At 38.3% G+C, this 12706-nt stretch overlaps 1 protein-coding gene across 1 annotated transcript; it reads right to left on the bottom strand.

Annotated features, from left to right (window-relative positions):
• Positions 1–353: 353 nt before the first annotated feature.
• On the bottom strand, positions 354–7817 carry LOC106096319 (uncharacterized). The gene is made up of 3 exons (XM_013264004.2): positions 7662–7817; positions 7367–7546; positions 354–708 (listed from the first exon to the last, which is right to left on the bottom strand). Exons 1-3 carry the CDS (start codon positions 7717–7719, stop codon positions 500–502), a joined length of 447 nt encoding a protein of 148 aa, XP_013119458.2. The 5' UTR covers positions 7720–7817; the 3' UTR covers positions 354–499.
• Positions 7818–12706: the final 4889 nt, after the last annotated feature.

The raw sequence follows: 12706 nt of genomic DNA, 5'->3' as shown, positions 1-12706 counted from the left end.
TTTTAAAGAATGTAGCGTGATTTCAACAGACAGACGGACGGACATGGCTAGATTGTCTTAGATTTTTACGCTGACCGAGAATATATTTACTTTATAGCGTCGGAAATGTATATTTCGATGTGTTGCAAACGGAATGACAAAATGAATATACCCCCATCCTTCGCTGGTGGGTATAAAAACCGAATTTTAACGGTGGTAATCTCCTCCTAATGGCTGGCGACATTTGTGAGGTACTGTGGCATGTAAAAACTTCTCCCCAAAGAAGTGCCGCACTGCGGCATTCCTATCGGACAGCACTCATTGATATGTGAGAAGTTTTGCTTTTGTTCTTTAGAGGAGTGTTCATTGGCAAATTGTACATCAAGAAGTTTTATTAAGTTTAATAAAAATTTAATTTCTTTACAAAATATTTATTATATAATAGATTTTTTTTTTAATTTATTACCCCTTTATCATATACACCAACTTTGTTGGTATTGTTCTTAGATATAGAAATTTCTCAGGAGAAAACACGAGCCAGAGCAAAAAACATCAAAATTGCCATTGCAACGGGCGCCATTGAGGTGGAGCTATTGCATAAATCACCGCTACATGCATCGCATGCCAATTGTTGTACTCCAAAGTTTTGGGAATCCAAATCACAGCCATTTTTGGAATTTGAGACGTCGCCATAAAAACAGTTGCGTAAAATGTAAGTCCGACCAGCAGCTGAAATGTGAAAAAAGGAGAAAAACAAAAAAAAAGTCTCAATTAAGGTTTAAGTTTTTGGCATGCTTAAATAAATTTTTAAATAATTTTTTAGGTTTACTTCCTAATATAAAAAATCGTAGTGTTAAAAAAAAAAGAAAATCTTCAAACGAACGTCCAAATAAGGAGCAGCTGGGAGACTTCTCTTCTACAAGTGGCTGCAATGTAATTTAACTTTTGGCCATTCTTTTATAGCCACAACCCAAAGCCCAAGGGACCATGTACAGAGTCATGAAATACTCGAATGTTTTGATAACTGCTCCCTTCCAGAACCAAATATATCAAATCTGTCTATGGGCTAATATAGGGGCTATATCGTCAGTCAAGGTCAGATTGTCGTTGTCGTTGTAGCAGTGTGTTGTACACTAAGGCGGCAGCCCTTTGCCAATGAAGGAATCCATCGGGTCAATCTGGTACGTACAACCGGCTGTCATGGGATTGAACAGGTGTGGGAATTTCGCCTTCCGGTACTTGATTTTAAATAAATTAACGACTCTTTTATTAATGACACAAATTCTAGGCGCATTACTGCCTTATTTCAAGTTTATACGTGAATTATAGTTCCTATTGTTATACAAAGCCTTGTATTGATGATTACTCATTGTCAGAAAATAATTTTGACTTGTTCATTCTATTGCCATTTAACAGAGAAATAGTTTCCTATGTTAATGAAATTGGTGATTTTCTATTAAAAAACACTCAAACGATTATGACAAAGTTTCTTAAAGTTTTCCCATAGTTAATTGTGATTGCAAGCTTGTCTTCGAAATGTTAACATCAAGACAAAAAGACTATGCGATATTGAATTAAATGCATATCTAATGGGACTTAATTGTATACCCCCTATCATATGATGCGGGGAATTACTTTGTCATTCTTTTTGTAAGACATCGAAATATTGACTCTGAATTTCATAAGGAATCTTGATCTTGATTGCAATTAAATGCTTGTTAATTTAGGGTTATCTGTCTGTCTGTTGATACCATGCTTAGTTAAGAACATGTGAAACTAGTCGTAGGTTGATTGGAATGGTGTAGAGTAGAGGTTAGCATGTCAGCCTATGATGCTGAACTCTTAGCATCGAATCCTGGAAAAATCGAACAACAATTGGGCCCTTCAGCGGCTCAAGATCTCAAATCGGTTAATACGGAGGTATATCAGGTTATAGACTGATTTGGATTAAACTTGGCAGGGTTAGGAGAAGTCAAGTCAAACCCTGCCAAGTTTAATCCAAATCAGTCTATAACCTGATATACCTCCGTATTAACCGATTTGAGATCTTGAGCCGCTGAAGGGCCCAATTGTTGTTCGATTTTTCCAGGATTCGATCCTAAGAGTTCAGCATCATAGGCTGACATGCTAACCTCTACTCTACACCATTGCAATCAACCTACGACTAGTTTCACATGTTCTTAACTAAGCATGGCATCAACAGACAGACAGATAACCCTAAATTTCTATGGAAGCTATATCCAAATCTGACAGTTGTTGAAACTCAAAACAAAACACCTCATGCGAAAATTCAGACAAATCGTAGAAGACGCTCAGAGGCTTATGAAATCAAAATCCCAGATCGGTTTATATGACAGATATACCAGGTTATGAACCGATTTCAGCCATTCTTGACACAGTTAGTGAAAGTCAGAACAGAATAACTCATACTTAATTTGAGCTAAGAAGGATAAAGATGGTACCTTCTAGAGGCTCAAGAAGTCGAAATTCTAGATCAGCTTATATGACAGCCATACCAGGCAAACGGACATGGCTAAATCGACTTGGAATGTTAAGACGATCCGGAAAATTACCTTAGTCAATGTTGAGGTATTTTCCAACAAGTGTATAAAATTTGGGGACCTGAGTTTAGAGGCTAATCCAATGGTGATTGAAAGCTGGTCACCTCGAGCATGACAAATTTTGAATCGCATACTTTTTATGTCGATCGGCTTGATTTTTTATGCCCTCCACCATAGGAAAGGAGGTATATTCAATTAGTCATTCCGTATGCAACACATCGAAATATTTTTTTCCGACTCTTCAAAGTTTGTATATATATTTCTGATTGTCGTAAAATTCTTAGACGATTTAACGATGTCCGTGTGTCTGTCCGTATGTTCGACCGTCTGTTTATTCGTGTATCCGTTATTTGTAATCACGCTACAGTCATTAAAAAATGAGATATTGAGTTGAAATTTTCCACAGACTCGTATTTGTTCTTTACGCAGATTATGTTTTTGAATGAGTCAAATCGGATTATATTTGGATATAGCTGGCATATAGACCGATCTGGCGATTAAGGGTCTTAAGCTCGCAAAATCTGCAGGTTTTGTCTGATTTCGAGAAAATTTGAAACAGGAAGTTATACTGGGGGCCCCGGTATTCGAACCGAATATGGTTCATATTGGAGCATATTTACATATAGCTGCCATATAGACAGACGTAATAGACGCATTTATAATCCGATTCCTTGAAATTAGAAACATACCTCCTCATTCAAATATCCTCAGACCTCCGATTCAAATATGGTTATGATCGGACCATATTTGGATGTAGCTGCCCTGATATTAGGGTATTAAGTCCATAAAAGCCGAATTTTTTATTCCAATTTCGCTGAAATTTGAAATAGAGAGTTGATTACCCTCGATATCCGATTCAAATATGGTTCATATAGGTCTTTCTTCAGATATAGCTGTCATATAGACTGATATGCCGATTAAGGGTCTTAAGCCCATAAAAGCTCCATTTAGTACCCGATTTCGCTGGAATTTGACACAGTGGCTTGTATTAAGCTTCCGGTCATGTAGATATAGCTGTCATATAGACCGATTTTCCAATTTAGTGTCTTAACTCCATAAAAAGTGGATTTTTGCGCGATTTCGCTGAAACTGTGGCTTGTATAAGAGTTTTGGGGACCTGAATCAAATATTGGGTTGCCCAAAATGTAATTGCGGATTTTTTAAAAGAAAGTAAATGCATTTTCAACGAACCTTAGAATGAACTTTAATCAAATATACTTTTTTACACTTTTTTTTCTAAAGCAAGCTAAAAGTAACAGCTGATAACTGAGAGAAGAAAGAATGCAATTACAGAGTCACAAGCTGTGAAAAAATTTGTCAACGCCGACTATATGAAAAATCCCCAATTACTTTTTGGGCAACCCAATATAAACCAAACCAGCCCCATATGCATATTACTATGGATATGATAGTGGAGTTGTTATAAAAGATGATGGTTAATTTATCCATGGTGGTGGGTATCCAAAGTTCGGTACGGCAGCACTGAACACGTTTTTACTTGCTTGAAAATAGGATCGTAAAACCGCACAAAAAGTATGCGGAAAAGTGCAGAATATCTAAAACGGATTATGAGTTATTAGACAACAATTTTTTTTTCAAAATCTTAGTCATGTTATCGTCGGTATTTTTGAAGTTATGGGACCATTTGTGAATCGATGAAACATTTTTTACGCCGTTAAAAATGTTATAAAACTCTTCGAGTATCAAGAAAAAAAATTGGTGCAGAGACGTTTTATCGAGAGATTGGTCTTTGTAGAGGCTATACCAAGATATACTCCCATATATATCTTAGGACTAATCCTGCCTATGGAAAAAAGGATCTGTGAAAACTTTCAGCGTTTCCTAGATCGTATTTATAGGGTCGGACTTGACTGAAATTTCAAATGTGTCTAACATTTTTAGCATTCAACATAAATATCAAGGCATCATTCGAAGAACTTGGCATATGGTATCTTTTATGGAGGGATATAAGATTAGGCTTGAGTGATCAATTGTTAAGACGCTTAGAAAGTGAAGAGCAAAAGTGGCCACTAATAGAATCACGATCGACTTATAAACATTGTCTTTTTTGATTCAGTTGCGTCCGTTTGTACGGCCGTATTTAAATTTGGTACTAAAAGTAGTAGGTTTACTTAGTGGTGTAGGCATTATATAGTCGGCCCACCCTCTGTTTGCCTATCTTTACTTGTTTTTATACCCTCTACCATCGGATGGGGTATAGTAATTTCGTCATTCTGTTTGTAACACCTCGAAATATGCGTCTGAGACCCCATAATGTATATTATATTCTTGATCGTCATATCATTTTAAGTCCATCTAGCCATGCCCGTCCGTCTGTTTTGTTATTATCTCCAACAACTGTGCTAAGTATGGTTTAATTCAGGCTATAACCTGATATAGCTCCCATATAAACCGATCTGGGGTCTTGACTTCTCCAGCCACTAGAGAGCGCAATTACTATCCGATTTGGTTGAAATTTTGCATGAGGAGTTCTATTATGGTTTCCAAAAACTGTGCTTAGTATGGTTAAAATCGGTTCATCACCTGATATAGCTGCCATATAAACCGATCTGGGATCTTGACTTCTTAAGGCTCTATAGGGCGCAATTATTACCCAATTTGGCTGAAATTTCGCATGAGATATTCTGTAATGGTTTCCAAAAATAACTGCTAAGTATGGTTTAGATCGGTCTATAACCTGATATAGCTATTATATAAACCGATCTGTGGTCTTGATTTCTCGAGCCTCTAGAGGGCGCTATTAATATCCGATTTGGATGAAATTTTAACATAAATTTCAACTTACGTGTCAATTATAGTCTGTATCGGTCTATAGTTTGATACAGCTCACATATAAACCGTTCTTCCTATTTTACTACTTGTGTCCCTAAGGGACGCAATTTTTATACCCACCACCGAAGGATGGGGGTATATTAACTTTGTCATTCCATTTGCAACACATCGAAATATCCATTTTCGATCCTATAAAGTATAGATATTCTTGATCAGCGTAAAAATCTAAGACGATCTAGACATGTCCGTCCGTCTGTCTGTTGAAATCACGCTACAGTCTTTAAAAATAGAGATATTGAGCTGAAACTTTGCACAGATTCTTTTTTTGTCCATAAACAGGACTATCCGATTATCCGATTTTGCTGAAATTCAGGACAGTGAGTTGTGTTGGGCCCTTCGACATCCTACGTTAATATGGCCCAGATCGGTCTAAATTTGGTTATAGCGATTTAGGGTCTTAGGCCCATAAAAGCCACATTTATTATCCGATTTTGATGAAATTTGGGACTGTGAGTTGTGTTGGGCTCTTCAACATCCTTTGCAAATTTGGCTCAGATCGGCTCAGATTTGGATATAACTGCCATATGGACCGATCCTCCGATTTAGGGTCTAAGGCCCATAAAAGACGAATTAATTGTCCGATGTCGCAGACGAATTAATTGTCCGATGTTGCATTATGACACAGATCGGTCTAGATTTGGATATAGCTCGGCCATATAGTCCGATCACTCAGTTTTTAGGTTTTGGGGCCATAAAAGGCGCATTTATTGTCCGATGTTGATGAAATTTGAGACAGTAGGTTTAGTTAGGCTCTTCGACGTCCTTCTTTAATTTGGCCCAGATCGGTCCTGATTTGATTATAGCTGCCATATAGACCGATTCTCCGATTCTCTAGACCTAGACCGATCTCTCGTTTTTGGCCCATAAAAGGCGCATTCATTTTCCGATTTCATCGAAATTAGGCACAGAGCTTTGTGTTAGGCTCTTCGACATTTTTCTGCAACTTGGCTCAAATCGGTTCAGATTTGGATATAGCTGCCAGGTAGACCGATATCTCGATTTAAAGTCTGGGCCGCATAAAAAGGACATTTATAATTCGATTTCACTGAAATTTGACACTGTGACTTATGTAAGGCTTCTCGATATCCGGATCGGTTTATTTTAATATATAGCCACTGTGCTTATAAGTAATTGGTCCAAATCGGAACATATTTCGATATAACTGCTATGGGACATAAGGTAAGCAATTTTCATGGGATTTTGATGAAAGGTGGTTTTCACATATACCCGAGGTGGTGGGTATCCAAAGTTCGGCCCGGCCGAACTTAACGCCCTTTTACTTGTTATTCGAACTGGCTGACATTTTGTACAATTTTAAGAATGGTCTCCAGCATTCAATTCAATTAAGGTCTGAATCGGACCATAATTTGATATAGCTCCAATTTCATAGCAATTATTTTCTTTTATTATTTTCTTTTATCATTTGTTGGCCTAAAAAGACAAACCGGGAAAAGAACTCGACAAATGCGATCCATTGTAGAGGGTATATAAGATTCGGCCAGGCCGAACTTAGTACGCTTTTACTTGTTTTTTTTTTTTTTTTTTTGTAATATGGGAAGGTTTAACTCAATCAATTATTTTTTTTTTTGAATGCATCAGACTCTGTATGTATTTTATGGGAAAATTAAATTCAGTTGAATAAACAGAAAACTAGTTTCCCCAGTTATTGTTTTCTAAAGGTATTTACCTTCAGTTTTAAATTTTATTAAAATGACTCATGTTTGAAAACTAATTATTGTTTATATATGAGGATAGCATGTACTGAGAAAAATATTAAAAAAAAAAATTGGAATTGATGGGAAAAATAGCTTATTGAATTCAATATATCTATTAAACCACTACTTAGATATGTATTTAATCCAAAGAAAACTTGTTAATACCATAGTTAATATTTTTCCTCAAATAAAAAATTCAAAAATCCCTTTTCTAGTTTTTACAACTTTTAACTAATGTTTAAATAATTCTGTACTTACGTTCTTGCAGCGTTTTCTTCACACAACCGGTGGCATTGGTATTACGTCCCAACAAGGTTGTGGTAAAAAATGGAGCAGGAATACGGCTACAATCGATCCGCATATACTGGGCATCCTCAAAGTGTTCACCACATTTGGGATTATCCAAAGAATTGCACTGATAGCAGTGAACGGCAGAAGCTGTGGGTGGATTTCATAACAAATTTAAAACATTTAAAATATTTTTTTTTTATTTTAACACAGCACAACACACACAACATTTTAAATAATGAGTTTAAATATTTTGAAAATTTACCCGAGTAAGTTAACGATGCAATTATTGCAACCACACACAAATATTTTGCTGTATTCATTTTTGTTTATTTTGTTAAGCGTTTTTTATACCGCACTGCAATTTATTTCGATCTTCACTGTTCGAAATCCGATATTATATTGCCATCAATTCATTTCAGAATCGTAGAAAAACTGGTTTATTGTACTCGGGGTTTTGTGAGTTTTTACTCAATTACAACAAGCTTTACTCGAAGTTCAGTTTAAAAAGAGTATCTAAATGAATTTTTGTCATCTGGGTCAGTGAGCTTTGAGTGATGAGCAACACTGGCTCGTATCTATGTATAATGGATATTTTTTGACAGCCCTTGCACCTTTATTTTACTACTGTCAATGAAAAATAGAAGATTTAATGAAAGGTATTCAAGAGTAGAGTACGAATCTTCTTCTTCTTTTTATATTGGGTTGCCCAACAAGTAATTGCGGGCACAATTACAGAGTCCCAAGCTGTGAAAAAATTTGTCAACGCCGACTATATGAAAAATCAGCAATTACTTTTTGGGCAACCCAATATATAAACATTGATTTGTGTTTGTTTGTTTTTGTGTTCCTTATAGACTCAGAAACGGCTGAACCGATTTTCTTTAAAATTTTCACAGATGGTGCATAATGATCCCGTGGTGAAAATAGGGTACTACATTTTTTGATATCTGAAGGGGGACGGACCCTCCCCTTACCATAAATTTCAGAAACGCCAGATCTCGGAGATGGGTGGTGCGATTTAAGCGAAATTTCGTGTGCTCTCGTATAGTACCCTGAAAATAAAAATTTGGTATTCAAATTTCGTGTACCTAGGGGGGCCGCCCCACCCTAAAACCAACCAAACATATATTGAGATAAATCACAACAATATGGGACTCAAAAGAAAGGTATTTAGGATAAGAAAACGTATCTGATATTCAATTGTCGGACCAAGTGTTAGGAGGGCCATCTCAACCCCCAAAACACCCCTTAGTCGGACATTTTTACAGAAATGAAAGGTATTTGCAAGTAGAATACGAAACTGATATCCAAATTTGGGACAATTGTCTGGGGGTCCACCCAAACCTTTCCCAAAACACCCCCAAAACAGGACTTATTTACTGACCATGGGAATATGGGGCTTAAATAAAAGGTGTAGAATTCGAATCTGATATCCAAATACGGAACCAAGTGTTTGAGGGGCCACCTCTCCCCAAAGGGGAATATTTACGACCATAGCAATATGGGGCTCAAAAGAAAGGTATTTGGGAGTAAAGCACAAATCTGATATCAATATCCGGGAAAAGTGTCTATGGGGCCAGCCCACCCCCACAACACTGCCCAAATAGGATGTATTTGGTGACTATTGCAATATAAGGCTCAAATAAGAGGGTTTTAGAGTAGAACTCGAATCCGATATATATTTTCAATGCCAACTCACTGAGTGGCCGCCCATCTTCCAAAACACGCCCCAAGCCCGTCATGTTTGCCGACTATTGATATATGGGGTTCAAAGGTATGTGGGAGTAGACCACGTATCTGATATCAACATTAGGGACCAACTGTCTGGGGGACATCTCACCACCATAACAACCCCCAAATAGGAAGTATTTGCTCACCAAGACAATTTGGGTCTTAAAGAGAGTGGAACTAAATATTTATAGTTTTTAGGGCCGATACTCCAAACCGGACATATTTTTTGACTTTAGCAATAAGAAGTTTAAATGAGATCAGAAAACGAGTTTGATATCCAATTTTGAGGCCAATGACAATATGGGGTTCAAATAAATGATATACAGATATATGAGAATAGAGTACGATGCTGATAAATTTTTCCGGGCATAGTGTTTGGGGGACCACCCCAATTCCCAAAACACCCCCAATTTGGGCATATTTACCGACCATATCAATGTGGAGCTTAAACGAAAGGTATTGGGGGTAGAGCAAGAATTTATACCTACTTTTGGGACCAATTTTCTGGGGGTCTACCCCTTTCCCAAAATACCCCACAAACAACAATTTTTTAGTGACCAACGCGAATACGAATTTGATATCCAAATGTAGGACCATGGATTTAAGGAAGGAAAGGAAATTTTTGTTCCATATAAACTAATAGAAGGCGCAGCGGAGCTGGCCCGGGTCAGCTAGTTTCATAATAAAAGTTGGGTCCAAGTATCAGGGGAGCCACCTCAGCCCCAAAACCCCTTAAGAAAGGTTTATTTGACTATCATGACAACATGGGACTCAAATGAAAGGTATTCTATAGAAGATTACGAATATGGTCAGGAAGTAGATATAGGATTTATAATTTATTGATAACGGTAGGAGGCGGACTCTCCACCGTTACCCTAAAAAACACCACCCAAAATCCAAAGTGGACCGATATGGACAATATGGGTATCAAATGAAAAGTATGCGGGAGTAGATAACGAATCTGGCATACAAATTCATGTCGAAGTATAGGGGTTCACCCCACCCCCACCAAAACGCCCAAAATGGGCACATTAGCCAATTACGGATATATGGGACTCGGTTTGTTTGTTCCGTATAGACTGAAAAACGGCAAAACCGATTTTTTCGAAATTTTCGCATATTGTGCAGGTTGGTCTGGAAGGAAACATAGGCTGCATAATTTTTCGGTATCGAAGGGGGGACGGACCCTCCCCCTTATGCCAGAAATACAATCCAAAATCAAAAAGTGGACTGATGGGACAATATAGGTATCACATGAAAGGTATTGGAGAGTAGAATACGAATATGGTATTAAAAATTTGGTCCAAGTACCCAGAAAGTCGCCCTAACCCCAAAATATCTAAAAACAGACAAATTGGTCGTCCATAACAATGTGGAGTGATCACAGAATGCGTGAGGTGGTGTGGTGCTAACGCGAGGACGTCGAGTGTCAATATCTTTATGCACAGTAAAATTGCTATAAGGACAATAAGAACCAGGGCGGTTGGGTCACGATCTGTCTTGAAGTGTAAGACGGAGATTAACGCCTTCTCTGAGGATGGCACGATCCACAAAGTTTGGGTGCCGGGCGGAGTAAGGGGGCAGTGAAGATGATTTGGTTGATAGATTACGTCGTGGGGGCGGCACCGCACTGTGTGTGAGAAACCACCTGAATATTCAGTTATGTATAAAGTCCAACCCAGGTGGCCCAATTGAGTATGTTTTTGTTGAGGTGCCTGCTGCCGATAACAAGCTCCTAGTTGGGTGTGTTTATAGACCGAACAACCGTACGTATATGCGAGATTTTTTCTCTGTCCTTGAACCTCTATCTCTCTCTCTTGCTTACTCGGACATTGTGGTTGTTGGGGACTTCAACTCTAACGTTTTACAGGACATGGTCTTGACGCTTGAAATGTCTTCCTTGGGGCTTTTGCCAGTCAATTCAACAATTCCCACGCTTTTTTCTCGCATCCTCCAGTACGCTTCGCTGTCTCTTCTTCTAAAATCCTCCTATACGACCAAGTGTCAGCCTCATGTTTTTCAAACCATGACTTGATCTTTTTATACCCACCACCGAAGGATGGGGGTATATTCATTTTGTCATTCGATTTGCAACACATCGAAGTATCCATTTTCGACCCTATAAAGTATATATATTCTTGATTAGCGTAAAAATCTAAGACGATCTAGACATGTCCGTTGAAATCACGCTACAGTCTTCAAAAATAGGGATATTGAGCTGAAACTTTGCACAGATTCTTTTTCTGTCCATAAACAGGATAAGTTCGAAGATGGCCTATATCGCACAATATCTTGATATAGCCCCCATATAGACCGATCCGTCCATTTAGGTTCTTAGGCCAATAAAAGCCACATTTATTTTACCATTTTGCTGAAATTTGGGAGTTGAGTTAGGCCCTTCGATATCCTTCGTCAATTTGGTCCAGATCGGTCCAGATTTGGTAATAGCTGACATATAGACCGATCCTCCGATTTAGGGTCTTAGCCCCTAAAAGCCACATTTATTGCCCGATTTTGCTGAAATTTGGGACAGTAAGTTGTGTTAGGCCCTTCGACATTTTTCGTCAATTTGGCTCAGATCGGTCCAGATTTGGATATAGCTCCCACATAGACCGATCCTCCGATTTATGGTCTTAGGCCCATTAAAATCACATTTAGTATCCGATTTTGCTGAAATTTGGGACAGTGAGTTGTTTTAGGCCCTTTGACATCTTTCTTCAATTTGGCCCTGATCGGATGAGATTTGGATAAAGCCGATATATAGACCGATCCCTCGATTTAAGGTTTTGGGCCCATAAAAGGCGCATTTATTATCTGATGTCGTCGAAATTTGGGACAGTGAGTTAAGTTAAGCCCCTTGACATACTTCTACAGTGAGTTGTCTTAGGCCCTTCGACATCTTTCTTCAATTGGCCCTGATTGGATGAGATTTGGATAAAGCTGCCATATAGACCGATATCTCGGTTTTAGGTTTTGGGGCCATAAAAAGCGCATTTATTGTCCGATGTCGCCGCAATTTGGGACAGTGAGTGGTGTTGGGCCCTTCGACATCCTTCTTCAATTTCATTTAGATCGGTCCAGATTTGGATACAGCTGTCATATTTCAGTTCGGTCCAGATTTGGATATAGCTGCCATATAGACCGATCTCTCGATTTAATGTTTTGGGCCCTTAAAAGGCGCATTTATTGTCCGATATTGCCGAAATTCGGGACAGAGGGTTAGGTTAAGCCCCTCCACACATTTCTGCAATTTGGTCTAGATCGATCAAGATTTGCATATAGCTGCCATATAAACCGATATCTCGATTTAAAGTCTTGGCCCCAAAAAAGGCGTATTTATAATCCGATTTAGCACATTGACTTGACCGATTTGACACATTGACTTATGTTAGGCTTTTCGACATCCATGTTGTATAGGGTGCTTATCGACTGGGATCTGATACTTCGTATGGAAACTATCGATGAACAAACTGACTTTCTACAAAGGAATATCCGTGACCTACAGGAATTTACGGTTCCACTCTAGACTAGAGAAGTGTCCTCTAGAATGAAACCGTGGTTCTCCCAGGATATTCG

This window comes from Stomoxys calcitrans, chromosome 3 (assembly GCF_963082655.1).
Source record: "Stomoxys calcitrans chromosome 3, idStoCalc2.1, whole genome shotgun sequence".
NCBI lineage: Eukaryota > Metazoa > Arthropoda > Insecta > Diptera > Muscidae > Stomoxys > Stomoxys calcitrans.
Note: the sequence above shows the minus strand (reverse complement) of the source record. Positions and strands in the feature narration are given on the sequence as shown.

Bases quoted from the DNA above. Each gene is read 5' to 3' on its own strand.
- LOC106096319 (XM_013264004.2), bottom strand. From the start codon at position 7,719: ATGAATACAGCAAAATATTTGTGTGTGGTTGCAATAATTGCATCGTTA. The intron at 7,547-7,661 runs GTAAATTTTCAA...ATCCACCCACAG, and splicing joins TGCATCGTTAACTTACTCGG to CTTCTGCCGTTCACTGCTAT. The intron at 709-7,366 runs GTAAGTACAGAA...TTCACATTTCAG, and splicing joins GAAGAAAACGCTGCAAGAAC to CTGCTGGTCGGACTTACATT.